We start from the raw sequence: 14932 nt of genomic DNA on the forward strand, positions 1-14932 counted from the left end.
ATTATCATTAATATATTACAAAAAACATTGGTTGAGTATATCATGAATATGTTACACACAATTACACTAATGTAGCATATGTTATTGTCTATATTTAATTTACTTTATTTGAAACATAAATAATGTTAGGCTATAATCTGGATGTATATACGTTTATAATTCTGTCTCTATATTTGTTAGTGTTTATTTACTGTGTTTTTCTTCTGTTGCTTTATCTGCATTGATTACCTGCTGCTGTAACAACTATTTCTGTTTGGGATCAAAGTCTCTCTCTCTCTGTCTGTCCCGGCTTTAGGGTTAGTTACATAAACTTTATTTATGTAAGTTTATTTATTTTGAATCACTTCCTGCCTGTCAAATTTTCATTTTACTCCCTGAGCTTCTTATTCTGAGAGACACTAAACCTAAAAACCAACAGCAAGTTTTTATTCGAGTCTTTTTCGTTGTTGCTGTTTGAAGAGTGAAATGTTGCTTTCGATCACAATTTGAACCATAAATAAAGATCTTAAAGTGAATTAATAAATCTGTTGTTCAAACTGATTAACTCAAAACTTTTTTCAAACATTTAAACATTTTTAATTATTAATAATAATAATAATAATAATAATAATAAAAAACGCTGGGTTGCGTCCTGTCGCTGGTCGCCATGACTACATTCCTCCCTTGTCTCTCGTGATTATATTGTAGTCACACACAACGTCTGTTGGACCTTTTCAAGATTTTAAATTCTAAATATTAAACATGTTTGAAATAAATCGGGGAGTCCCCGGGGACGTTAAGATTGTATCTTTGTACCACTCACACTACAAGATAATCTGAACAGATAATCGGGTCCGAGCACCCTTGAGTCGGGAGCGACCCTGCGATTGTCGTGAAGGAAGAATCGGAGCTCAAATCAGCCGATTATCCTGCAGTGTGAGCCAGGCTTTAGTCTCTAAAATCTGCATCGTTACGAGAACGACCTGGATTTAAAAAAAAAAATCAGACGTCTTCAACGAGCTTAAAACACAAACGAAAGAAGAAAGATTCTGTGAAGTGATAAAAAACACTTTATTGACAAAAGGAGAAGTGAACTCATCTACCGTCTTTCGGTTTGTTTTCCACTCAGGCTACAGCAGACTCTACTACATCTGGACTCCATGCTAGTTTCACATCGACACAAACAGGAAGAGCGCTACAAAGGGTCCATGAAAAAACCTCGCTTTTTTTTTTTTAACGTCTTCACTTTCATCCAATCAGATCGATTCTTCGCCTAGCGAATCGCGTCCAATCGGAGGCTACTTTATCCTCGCACACAGACACATCCATGGTTCATGTGGAAAGGTTGATGGCGTTAACAGTACGGCGTGATGAGCTGAGATATGGCGATGTAGATTGAGCGATATTTATGACTTCCAGAACGTTCTGCACAAACGTGTCAAAGTTTGAACACAGACGTTTGGCGAGCTGGCAGATTATCAGCAGAGTGAGAAGTGACGCTGTGAAGGAAGCGTTACAGAGCAGCTGATTCACACAAGTTTGGTTTGTAAGGCCAGGTGAGGAGAACACCTTCCAAACATTACAGCATGTGGTGCTTTTATTTTGAAGGTGGACAAATTGAAGTGTGGTGCTCTTATTTTAAAGAGCCCATATTATGCCCTTTTTGGGGTTTGTATATTTAATCTATGTACCTACTTTTGTACGTTCACAATAGCTAAAGTTCTAAAAAAGTGTCTGTTTTCATGTACTGCTCCTCCTTGCTCCCTCTACGCTCTGAGTCCGTCAGCTACACTCTGTTGAGCCCCCACTGTTAGACCCCACGTGGGCCAAGTCTGCTCTGATTGGTCTGCCAAGCCGCTCTGTCGTTATTGGTCAGTTGCTCAGCACGCGTCTCGGAAATTTCAACATGAGCTGCAGGACTTGCCACAACGAGCCAATGGGCTTAGATCAGTGATCTCACACTAACAATGACGCCGCACTGACAAATTTTTATCGAGGGGGGCTAGAACCGAGCATTACATGCAGCTAATGCTACAGCTACAGCTAACAGGAGGAGGTAGGAGAAGCCGTGTTTCCGCGGACTTTGAATTTTTGCACATAGATGTGCCTAAACATGCACAGGACACTTGGAAAACACACTAAAGAGCATATAAAACCAGAAGAAGCATAATATGGGACCTTTAAAGGTGGACAAATTGAAGTGTTGTGCTTTTATTGCGAAGGTGGACAAACTAAAGTGTTGTGCTTTTATTGTAAAGGTGGACAAATGGAAGTGTGGTGCTTTTATTTTGAAGGTGGACAAACTGAAGTGTTGTGCTAATAACATGTGATGCTTTTATTTTGAAGGTGGCGAAACTGAAGTGTAGTGCTATTATTGTGAAGGTGGACAAACTGAAGTGTGGTGCTTTGTGTTGATGAGCTGTTGACTCAAATCTCAACACTCAGAGGCTCATCAATAAATGGGTCGCCGTGAGCTGAATAAAGTTTTTCTCTGGTGTTGACACAGGTCAAAGGTCAACATTTCATCATGATGTGGAATTTATAAATGCTCCTCTATCTTCACTTTGTACAACAAGCTAACAAGCTCTGCTGAGGGAGGAGAGAGAGTGTCAGCACCGTGTAGAGAGTACTCCCCCGTTCCTCGTCCGTCTACGGGCGACAGAGCTGTTAAGACACTCATAATCAAGCCGATTGACACTGACCCTCGCTCACTGTTAGGACACGCTGTTCTACTGCGTCTTTTTTGTTGGACTACAATTATGAAGGCTTCGTTGGAAAATCTATATGAAGGTTTAAAGTTTAACCTTTGACCTTTTCATCCATTTGTGTAAAAAATTAAAAATATTCCTGCAACATATTTACACAAGATCTGACGTGGTGGAGTCACTGTTTAATCATATGGTGCACTCTGGTGGAGTCTCTACCCGTGTTCTGCTTCGTCTCCTCCTGTCCAGACAAACCAAACGATCGTGGAATCATCACTCCTGTAAACGTGATCAGCTGGTTATCATTTGTGTGCAGCCACGACTTTAACGGCCACAGAGTTCGGACACATTAGAAGAAATTCAGTTACACAACCCCGACGCTGAAAAAGACAAAAATATTAGAGTCGGGTTTTAAGAAAACATGGTATAAAAGCTCTACATGGTTTAGTGTATATAAAGGGGCGTGTGCACTGGGAGCTGCCCAGCCTGAGGGAGCCAATCAGAGCCTCAAAGTCTGCTACTGAGAGGGTCACCAGGTTCCCCACTACCCTAGTGCTCCTGCCCGTCTAAAGGAAGCCGTTATAAGAAAGAGTGTTCAGGACTAAAGCATTTACAGGTACATATGAACAGAGTTATCATACAGAGGTTATACATTTACAGTACTGGAAACAGTCCTCTCCCAGGGAGGGGGAGGGGAGCCCACCACGGCTGCTCTCACTCAGGGGAAAGAGGGGGAGGGGACAGGATGAGCTGCAAGGCCGCCGCCCATAGGTCATGCTGCCGTCGCCATGGTGACCCTGATATGGTGAAGCCCGGGAGGATCTGGAATTCAGAAGAGAGACGGCGTGATCGGGGGGAGTTTGATACTCACACATATTTTTATTTTTCAGACGAAGAAGTCAGCCAAAGTCTGACACGAGGTGCACGTTTACTTTAAAAACTGTCGACAAGAACAGGACACCCCGAGGGGCGTCCATTGGTGTCTTTCTGATTCCTCAGTCTGCCATCTTGTTTCACAGGAGCCAGAAGTAACCATATTTGGACCAGAGAGTGGCGCTTAAGAGGAGGAACCCTAACCTGCAGGAATGTTCAGTCTATCAGCGTCACAACTTCCTTTGATGTACCGTCATTACTCAGTACGGTTCTTGACAGACAGTTCAGACGGGCTGAAGTCTCCTGTTCTCACTGCTGATTGGACAGGATGAAGATGAAGTTATGAGACAACTTAGGGAACTAAGAGCGGGCGGTGGAAATGTTCTGATGTGTCCTGATGTCCCGCCTTTGTTCTGTTGACTTTTAATAACCTTCACTTTTATATTCTGCAGCACGACGTTCAGAGTCTGAGTCAGAACTTCACAAAGTGAGGTCACAAAGACTTTAGGTACAGAGGTCTACTTCAGTTACTTTATCAGACCAACACGTTCCGGCTTGTGGCCTTCATCGAGACTCTCAGGGTGAGCTCATGTGAAGGTTTTCCTGTAACTAATGCTCGTTGGCGGTGTGATTACCAAGCTAGTTACATGGACAGCGGTTTCACCACACTCTGATTGTTTGTGTTCAGGAAAACCATGGCGACTGAACCCGAGCATGTTATGTTGGAGCTGATAATTTAAACGTTCTAACGTTCCTCCTACAGAATTTTTAAAACGGGGGCGATACCAGAAATGTTGCGAATCACAGGGCTCGGACACTGCGTCCCTTCGATAGTTATATTTAGAGGAGGTGCATGTCAGGCTGCGTACGTACAGGGCTACGAGAACCTACGATGCAGAAGTTTAACTCTGACTTAAGTCAAACCTGACTCCTGAAACAGAGAGATGTGAACTCTGAGCTCAGCAAGATTTCAGGGGCAGAGCGTCATGCTGGTGTGAAAACAGAGAAGACGTATGACATCGCCCTGAGGACTATCTTACCATGATAAGGACTCGTTACGTTCTTCGTTCTCTCCCTGAGTGTTAGCTCTTCTTGGCCGACCGTCTTCTTCTGACAAAACACAAAAACATGAAATCATTGGTTAGGATGAACAAAACTCACTCAGCTTTGTTTGCATGCACACACGCAGATTTCTGCCAATGTTTCATGGCATGTCTGTTGTTGCCATGGTGATTTCAAAACCTTCACAAGTTCCAACGTGTAACTTTCACGAGGTGGGGGGTCTCTTACCACAGGGGTTTCCCTCCACATCATCCAGGAGGTTGGCTGTAGAGTTGGCTGTACCCAATCTGAGAAAGAGTTCAGTTAAGAACTGAAAAGTTTGTGTCAGAGGTCAAGGAGGTAGGTCACAGAGGGAGGTTAAGGAGGTAGGTCACAGAGGGAGGTCAAGGAGGTAGGTCACAGAGGGAGGTCAAGGAGGTAGGTCACAGAGGGAGGTCAGGGAGGTAGGTCACAGAGGGAGGTCAAGGAGGTAGGTCCGAGAGGTAGGTCACATAGGTAGGTGAGTAAGTCACAGAGGGAGGTCAAGGAGGGAGGTTAAGGAGGTAGGTGAAGGAGGTAGGTCACAGAGGGAGGTCACAGAGGGAGGCCACAGACGGAGGTCACAGAGGGAGGTTAAGGAGGTAGGTCACAGAGGGAGGTGAAGGAGGTTGGTCACAGAGGGAGGTGAAGGAGGTAGGTGAAGGAGGTAGGCCACAGAGGGAGGTGAAGGAGGAAGGTCACAGAGGGAGGCCACAGAGGGAAGTCAAAAGACACAGAATAAAGAGACATTTAAGTTTTTTAAATCTGCTTCAAGACTGCAGTAAATCAAAGCTGAGCTGTTAGTAGAAGTTTTACAGATTCAAAAAGAAATCATCCTGAACGTGTCCACATGAATCATTTCCTCCCCGTTCTCTTCTTTACCGACTTACACACACCCATGTTTGTCAGATAACGTGAAGCAAAGGATACGAGTGGTGCTTCAGGAGCATCTTCCGTTTGGACTTTCTCCTCTTCGTCTTCTCGGAGAACGTTCTGGCGATTTCAAACAGCTTCTTCCTGGTAGCTGAAGGCAAGAGAACATTTTCACTACGTCAGTCAGTGTTTAATTCTGATATTTCTAGACAAAGGACATTTATTTTAAATTGGTGCAAACATGTTTACGAGTGTCTCCAGTAGATGAGTTCATCCTGCAGCAGGTAGACTGCACGCCACCTCTACGATCTCTGTGCTCTAATGAACCTGCTGCATTATGTTTCCTGTTCTCCAGTATGTTCTTCTCCACTCTTTAGTTCAGATTGTGATTCTGTTCAACTACACGTAGCATTGATAGAAGGACACATATTCTCATTATAGCGTCCTATGGAGGAGTCTGCTACTTAGTACGCCACTTCCATGTCATTCTTTTTACATCACGTCTTACCTCAGACATTACAGCCCGTTTACCTGCTGCAGGATGAACTCATCTACTGGACACATATTAAAGCCATTTGACCAGACATATAAGAAGAAAGTGTGGAGGGTCATTGCCCTCACAGCTGATGCAGGGATGTAGAAATGAGCAGACTTACATTTGCCCATGTGTTTGAGTTTGTCCCTGAACATGGCGTCGTCGGAGACGGCCTCCATTGCAGCTGCAGAGTATTGTTCTCCTGCACACAGACACAGCAGCACTAGCACGATGCACACTTACAGTACATGAGAACACACAAAGCACCTGTGCAGGTATTTATAGTGTGTGAGCTGAGCAGAGGAAGCTTGATGAGTGATATCTACCTGAGGAACTCTCCATGCTAGATGAATGATTGGACTTTGATTTCTTTGACTCATACTTCAAGCGATCTAAAAACAGAGAGCAGATGTTATGAACACTGATGACGTGATGACATCAAATATAAAAATCACCCCGAGCTTCAACTGAGCTGGGATTTAGAAAAACAATGGAAGCACTCGATCATAAGCTGAGGGATGTATGCCACAATTTCCACATAGTCCGTGCGGGTTGCGTTCTTTCAGCTCCACGGGTTCGCTCCGTCCGACGGCGTGTGCCCTGCCCCACTGGGTCAGTTTCTGGAGCGTGATTGCAGCCATGAGCAGCTGTACACACATTTGTTGTTCATTCAGTGCCTGTTTTGACATCATGTTGATAAAGTGATGGAATATACCATCAGGAGTCTGTATGTTGCGTTTTATTTTGAAATTGACCAGACGCTCTGAGCGTTTCCTTGTCTGACAATCTATTCTGTCCAGCTTGATGCGGGCTTGCAGCGAGCTCCGTCAAAAATAGACAAAGTATTTTTGAAACATAGTGGAGTGGCACTGCTGGCATGCTCCTGAGGCAGACCGCGGTGCTCGCTGTGGAAACAGGAGCATTGACTAGAGAGGGAGTGAATGGCGCTGATGGACAGCGGTGCGTACAGACTTAGTGGAAATTGCGGGTTAGACTTCAGAAAATGGAGACAAGTGGAATTAATTCTGTCCAAGTCAAGAAGAACAAAGATGCACGATAAATGTATTTAATTAATTTAACTGTGTCATCCTTTTTCTGGAGTCACCACAGGAGTCAGCCTCTAGTGGACACAGGAAGAACTGCAGCTTTGGTCAATGTGGCCCCTCAGGTTTTTGCTGTGTCCAGCATGTTACGTAATATTTGGAGGAATCATTACACCAAACACAGCTGGAATACATTTGGATTCTGCTTTCGAACATTTGAGATCATTGACTCTTCTGTGTTCGTAGCTTTGGGTTGCTTATTTTTACTGTTTGGTTTAAAATCACATTTAAGATTCATGACTTGGACTGAAGTCATTCCAAAGAGACAAGCAAAGGACTCGAGCATCAAGGCAGATTATGATAATAAAAAAGGTAGGCTGAGGAGTTTTCTATGGTGGCCGCAGTTTATGAAGACTAATGCCCTGTCTGCTTCTTTGAGGTCGTGTTTAAATATTTTCACCATCACAAAGTGATTTTCTGAAACTCCACAGGGAACCTTTTACTCATCAGGAGCTCAATAATTATGGTTTAGTGTAGAACCTATGAAATACCAAACAGAGTTCAGCTGTTGACTCAAAGAGCAGCAGGTCTCTTTGTAAAATCGTTCACGTGCACACAGTCGTACCTCGCTCCAAGGCAACGAGGAACTCGCGGTTGCGTTGCAGCTCTCTCATAAACTCCTCGTTCTGGAGAAACAGTGCGATCCGCTCGTCTTCTAAATACTGCTTCAGCTTCTTGTCTTGTTCTGTTGCTCCTGAGTTCAGACCTGAACCTCCTGTGGTCCCTGCAGCTCCAGACAGTGACCCAGAGCCGGCTGTCCATTGGCTTACTGAAGACACCGAAGAGGAGGAGGATGATGAAGGCTGAGAGAGGCTACTCTGAGAGCTCTGTGGAGGGAACGAGAGTTTAAGGTCAATACATGAGGTTTGATCAAATATCTACATCTGCGTGCTCCACGTCTCCATCATCTGCTGCAGCATGGTGCTTCACACTCCCAACATGTTGAAGAATATTTCTTTCCTTAGACGATAAGTTAGAAAACCGTCGACATGGTCAGCTAGCCAAGCTCTTTCTAAAGTGACTAAATCCCTCCACCAGCACCCACACAAACTCCCCCACCTGAAGTTTAACTGGTTTCTCTAACACATGGAAACCAATGGAGCCAATGGAGGCCAATCGAAACCAATGGAGACAAGAGAAGACCAATCAAAACCAATGGAGACCAATGGAGACCAATGGCCGACTTAAAGAGCTGAAAAATACCTTACCCCTACATGCATGGACCACGAGAAAGACATCCTGCTCTGAATCAAACAGGTCAAACTGGTGATACTCCACAATGGACACACTAATCATGGCTCGACATTATAACTGGCCTGCTTGCACGGATGAATGATTGATAGAGTCCAGCTGATTGCACGTTCAGCTGGCCTGCTTGGGCCAGTTAAAATACTGCCTGAAAAAAAAAAAGACAGTAACACGTTCTCAATTTCACAGCGCTATCCTGTTATACCGGTGTTTTGTCAGTATTTTTTTTTAAACGTCCAGCTAATAACTGCTACAGCATCAATGTATCTTAAGCGCTCGCGCGCATGTGTGTCACAGTTGAAAGGCAGCCAACGGCTTCACTGCTGTCCCTCCCGCGAGTGTGCTCGCTACTCTCGCACACAGATTTTAGCGCAGGTTTTCTCTGATAAAAAACACATTTGGTAAAGCGGTTCTAAAACCATCAGATCCCGACAAAAGCAGAGCTTATATCAGCATTCAAAGGAAAAAAATCACCGGAAGAGTCAAAAGTGACAGCAGGGCATGATGAAAACAGAAGAGAGAAAAGTTTCAGCCACAGTGACAGACAGCTGGAGGAGCTGGAACACACTGCAGCTAAATTTCCCCTTAAAGTTAAAGACTAGATCCTGCTAAATATAAAAGTTATTCACAAAGCATCTTAGCCCTTAAGAGAGCTCCTAAAGTATAGATCTGAGGAGGAAGAGTTTCTCACAGAAAGGAAAGAAGGAGAGAAAGGTGATCAGAACAATTCCAGCTCTATCACAGCCTCATATTAATATCAGTCAGATTAAGTAGACTCTTACAGTTACCAGCATGGTGAATAAACATGAGCACATAAATCTAAGAAAAATACACAATATTTTTTATAACTAGAGCTCAATTAATTAAATAAAAGCTGTAATTTACTTTTGCATCAGAATGGTTCAAGAGTAGCCTAAATTGGAGACTGTTATTCTTCGAATCAAAAGTAACGTTACTGGGCCAGTGGTTACAATGGTCGGGCCATTGGCAAATTTAGCTTAATGTCAACCCCTGCTAATCATGTTAAAATAGAAAAAACAACAAATTAAATATTATTAACTCACCTTAATACTGTCGAGCTGTTGGGGCAGGATCCTCAGGAAATCATCGGGGAGGTTTCCAAGCAAAGGAGGGTTCCAGTTCCTGTAGCTTCTGACCTGCTGGTGACCTGAAGGAGGTTCAGCTTCAAATCTGAGAGAGGATCAGGGGTTAGGGTTAGGGTCACAGGAAACAACCAGACTGCATTAGGTCCATTATATTACAGGTACATAAACAGCACTTCAACATGTTTCCCTAATGTCTGATGATATAGTAAGGTCACTTCATCAGTTCAGTCACTACACATCTCACTGATTGGACCTTTAAACAAAACAGTGATTTTGAGGTGAATTGAAAATCTCTCAGGGAGCAGACTTCTCTATAAAAAAAAAAAACCCCATCTCTGTTTCTGCTGCTTACCTGGGCGGGGGTGTGGGCGGGGCTTCTGGGTACTTCCTGTCATAAATGTGCATGTCATACGTTGGCGGAGAGTAGACGGGCGGCGGTTCCTCGTCTGAACTGTCGGGTTCCAGTGTCCGATCCAGAATCTGGAATCAAACAGAGAAACACAGTTTGGTTTCTAAGGACCCAAACTCATGTAGGCTCCTTTGATCTGCTTTTATTTTGGTACAAAGCCTGATAACTTCCTGTCACTTTAGATGTTTGAATAGAAGATTACACCGCACAGAGAAACATCATTGTTATAAAAAAAAAAGGGGGGTGAAACTCCAGCCCCTCAGGTCTACATTACTACTCCCAATGGTTTGGGTGCCCTTGGACCTGCCCTCTGACCTCTGCTGGAATGCTGTCATCCGAGTCAGAGCTGTCATCGGAGCCCTGTCCATCGATGCTCATCTGCAGCAGCTGGTCGATGGTGGCGTCCACGGCTCCGTTGTTGGAGCGCAGCACGCACTCGATGACCTCGTAGTCCATGGTGGGGAACATGGTCTTGAAGTCCTCCATGGCCTGGTTGAACTCCAGGCGTCGGACCTGCCTATTGGACCGACTGTTGTTGAGCTGCCCCTGCCCTCCGCCGCCGCCACCTCTGGAGCCGCCATTGCTGCTGCTGCGCCTAAACAGGCTGGTCATCCTCTGGGCCGGGCTGCCTCCTGATTGGACGGCTCTTCTTCTCTGTAACCAACACAAGCGCTGCGGCCCCCGTCACTCTCTCGTCTGTTCGCCGTCTCCTGCTCACTTTCTCATTCTAACACAAACATGGCAGGTAGTCGATGGGAGCTCAGAACAGCTGGAGACCCGCCCCCTCCACAGCTACTTGTTATTCAGGTGCATCCAACATGGCTGACGGTGTTTCAGGGTGTGTTTCAGGGTTCTGTCAACAGGTACAAGTTAGAGTCCACCAGGGAGAGTTCATGGTTACGTCAGCGTCATCAGCACCTGCAGAGAGAAGACGGACAGAGTGTCTAGAATCAGAAAGCTGCATAACAACCAGACCTGAACCAAATAAGGATCTCAAATGTGCTGCAAACAGCTAACTGAGGCTTCATGTGATTGGTCGAATGGTGAGACTGCATGATTAGGTTCAGGTCGTAACAGGGTGGTGCACGTGGAAAAGACTGGAGCATCCTGGGACATATGGTGGACTGAATAGTGAAAGTGAAGACCTGTAGATTCTGGCTGTAGCTGCTCTTAATTAATCCCTGCCTCTCTTTTCCTTCCTGCCTCACAGGAGGAGGAGGAGGAGGGGGGGGGGGGGGGGGGGGGGGGTGGAGGGAGGGGGGATGATTGTAGCTGGCGGCCGCCCAGTGCCACATGGCGGTGCCAGGCCCCGTCCACAGCCTATACAGACATCCTCTCTCTCATCAAGAGTCTGCCTTTGATGTAAACAAGATGTCTGCTCTGATAGTGTGGCCCTTGTGTCACACTGAAGCCGAGTGTGTGCGAGGGACAAAGAACGACCCTGACAGACCGACTGAGTGAGATACAAACCGAGACATTATTATTATTACCGGATCAGACATGCACATGAGACTGACGCTTCTGATCTGTTTCCTGTTTTAAGGACTCCAGATACACACCAGATGTTTCTGCATAGATTTCTATATTTACAGCTGATCTGGTTAACAGTCAGAGATCTTTAATGTTGAACAACATATTTGATACGAGGAATTTAAAAGGCTCCCTTCCTCCTCAAAGCATGTCAAATGGTGTTGACTGTATAAAACATGGACGTAGTTTCAGTGATGTCATCCATTGGTTTCTGAAGAAACCATCTCTCCATTTTTCAAAATCATCTCCAATATTGATCCTCGTTTGAGCACGTTTCTGCTCGTGGAGCTTATTAGAAACATGCAGAGGCTTTTTAGGTCGGGTACAATCACTTTTTATTTTTATATCCTTTATTAATCCCTGAGGGAAATTCAGTGTACAATCTGTTATTTTATAGAGACATGCTTCTCACACACGTCCGAATCACACGCATGCACAAACAGGACCTGTGGACATGCATTGATGGAGAGATGTCAGAGTGGGGCTGCTACCACTTCTATCTGAACCAGTTCTCTTGCCCGCTTCCATCGCTGCAACACCTGTTGGTTTGACCTGATAACTGCTCTCATATCTGGCAAACCGAGGGGCGTCCAAAACGGCCGTGTGGGGGTGCCTTAAAACCGTCTACCTTCTCTGGTCCAAACAAATCCAGAGCATTCAGGACCAGAATCTAAAGTTAGAAGGAGGACATACTGGCTGCTGCATTGTTGTCAGAGAAGCCAGCACTTCAACATAGCATGTTTCCTTAATGTCTGATCATATAGTAAGATCACTTTATCATTTCACTCACTACACATCTTACTGATTAGTTTAGAATAAATGAGCTGCAGAGACCAGGCTGTAAACATGATTCTGCTCTATAAATAAACATGTTAACATGAGCTCTAATGCAAACAGCCTCTAGTGGACACTCAATAAACTGCAGGCTTTTGCACTTCCACTTGGCTTCATGTTTAACCCTGGAGGTTTCAGCTTGAGTAATGCTGACCAGAGAATTAAAGCAAAACAAAGAGCGTGTTTTAGCTGCATTACATTTTAACTGAATAAAGTAGAATGAGACTATGAAGTGTTTTCAGTTATGTATTGGAACATATAACACACATTTTAAGTATACCATTGTCCACTTTTCTAGAGTTTGTAAAACCTTTAAAATCTCACTTTAGAGTAAAACGAGCTGGAGATGCTTTGAGCCTGAACCACAGAATATAAGGGTACCAGAGTAAACGTGATACCACGCAAACGCCGTGCTCTTACAAACATATCCTCCCAACATCATATTTATTCTGCACCTGACAACCAGGCTAAATTTAGCACACAATCCAGGACTGTGGCTCCTCAGAGAGTCTGTATCAGCATACAGGAAGGGGTCGATAGCCAGCTGAAGATATTAAAATAAAGATGGGATTTGTCGGTCCTGATTGGCTGCGCTGGTTTTAAACCAGTAAAGTCTGCAAGCTGGTATGATGACGCACCACATGAGCCTTCAACGACATAACATCGAACATTTCATTCATCTTTAGATCGAGAACCATGGTTTATGTTCCTGTAGGAGACACAAGTTCCTCTCATCAACCTTGTTTGAAGAACAACATGGTTTATTCACAATATTGGGGAAAAGAACTACATTACCCACGACCATAAAGTGTCACAGCGCAGCTCTGATTTGTGGAGCTCGCTGTTACCATGGCAATGTTTCCAACCCCTTAATAATAATAATACATTTTCGCTTTTTTCTAAATACTCAGAGACGCTTGGAGTAGAATGCGAACAGATATACACACACACACAACACAAACTACAAGATATTACAACACGTGTATTAACAACATGATAACGACTTAAGTTACATTCATGAAGAAGAGGAATCATTCGCAATGGATTGTGGGATGTGTAGTTTCTTGACTCCAGAAGAAAAATATGTACACAGTCTTCAACCTTTGCCTTCTTCGTTTTTCAAAGCAGTTCAAATAAAATGTTTTATAGTCACGAGTATTGGGGTAGCTGGCTGTCATGGTGACAGGCTTCAATCTCCTGATATAACTTGTCTGTGCTGCTGCAACGCCCGAATTTCCCCTCTGGGGATCAATAAAGTACTATCCTATCCTATCCTATAAGGAGTTAGTGAATTATCAACGGAGGACTTGAACAGGAAAGTTTACTTCAGGAACTAGAGCTGCTGACAAAGTGGGTGGTCCCTGTTGAGCTCTATTAGGAGCTTAGACAAATTTTAATGAGTGAATTGAACCCCTTCAGCCAATCAGACTCGAGTATTCAGCCTCAGAAAATATAGGACAGGATTCAGACTGCAGTTCACCAAACAGCCACCAGGGGAAAACAACACATAACACCCAAAGGTCATTGTTACCTGTGTTATTTATTGTAAAATGTTCCTCAGAGGCTCATCTACTCTGTTAAAGTCTGAATCTATCACAACACCAGTCATTCCTATTTAAATATATTCAGATATTCACACACAGGGCCCAGAACACATTATTTAAAGAGTAACTGAGGCCATAAAAGACGATCTAACTTTAAATAGTTCGTCCCAGAAGAGCCGGATATATGCCGAATGAAAGACTGGAGAATAAGAGTTATTTAAATATCAAAAGGTATTCATTATTACATTGAGTTCTCGACTAATTGAAGATTTTATTTTTCTTTAAAAGAGGTTCTGCGCATGTGCCGTAATCGGGTCGCTGCTAGCAAGCTGGCTAACGGTTTTCTTCAGCAGTCAATGCTGCTCTAAATATCATGTTTGGTGACCCAAACAGTTAACTTAAAATAATAATGATACGGTGACTTTGTGTAACATACGAAGATATGAACACGACAGCCATCTTAAATTAAACTATGTAAATGTTAGCTCGCTGAAGAAGATTCAGTGTCAGGCAGATTTACAGGCCGCAGTCTCTGACCCTCTGCTCACAGACACAAACACACACCGACCACAGCTCCGTTTATTATTTAATAAAACACTAAAGTCAAGAATATCAGTGGTTTTTTTAATCTAATTTCAGCATGTTAATTAAGAGCGACGCTTTCTCTGTGTCAGTTCTGCTGTTTACAATCAGCAGAGAGGAAATAAACGAGGATAAATATCGAAGATTACAGCAGATTAATGTGTGTTTTTATTAAAAAGGCGGAAAATGTTCACGGTAATCACGTTACTCACGTTACTCGCCGATAGACACGGACAGGAAACACCAACACGGAGCTGAAGAGTGGATGTAAGAGTGTGAGAGCAGCTGTGCAGCAGAGAGGAGCCTTTTATCATTGTAATGTGAAACAGAAGGATACTGTCCGACAGCAGACTGTCTGCCGTAAACACAAACGGCCTGTCGTAAAACAGAGCGAGGACACAACAAACACCCCCCCCCCCCCTCCACGCCGACTACACACGCACACGCACGCACACGCGCACGCACACACACACACACACACACACACACACACACACACACACACACACACACACACACACACACACACAC

The 14932-nt window shown here is 44.1% G+C and overlaps 1 protein-coding gene and 1 long non-coding RNA gene across 3 annotated transcripts in view; both read right to left on the reverse strand.

The window, feature by feature from the left end:
• Positions 1–1026: 1026 nt before the first annotated feature.
• Positions 1027–14932, reverse strand: part of LOC132980196 (uncharacterized) — a 33566-nt gene continuing 19660 nt past the window's right edge. The window contains exon 2 of the long non-coding RNA XR_009674144.1: positions 1027–1770. This is a non-coding gene — a long non-coding RNA (uncharacterized LOC132980196). The remainder of the gene's footprint in view (positions 1771–14932) is intronic.
• On the reverse strand, positions 2855–14772 carry cuedc1b (CUE domain containing 1b). Of its 2 annotated transcripts, none has more exons than XM_061046182.1 (11): positions 14614–14772; positions 10227–10829; positions 9855–9982; positions 9461–9587; positions 7714–7975; positions 6372–6437; positions 6167–6247; positions 5568–5661; positions 4848–4906; positions 4598–4664; positions 2855–3506 (listed from the first exon to the last, which is right to left on the reverse strand). In XM_061046182.1, coding segments are annotated over exons 2-11 (1182 nt in total). In that variant the 5' UTR covers positions 10524–10829; positions 14614–14772; the 3' UTR covers positions 2855–3505. The 2 variants fall into 2 exon arrangements, with proteins under 2 accessions (XP_060902165.1, XP_060902164.1); XM_061046181.1 differs by having other exon boundaries at positions 4598–4667.

This window comes from Labrus mixtus, chromosome 9, assembly GCF_963584025.1.
Source record: "Labrus mixtus chromosome 9, fLabMix1.1, whole genome shotgun sequence".
Lineage (NCBI taxonomy): Eukaryota > Metazoa > Chordata > Actinopteri > Labriformes > Labridae > Labrus > Labrus mixtus.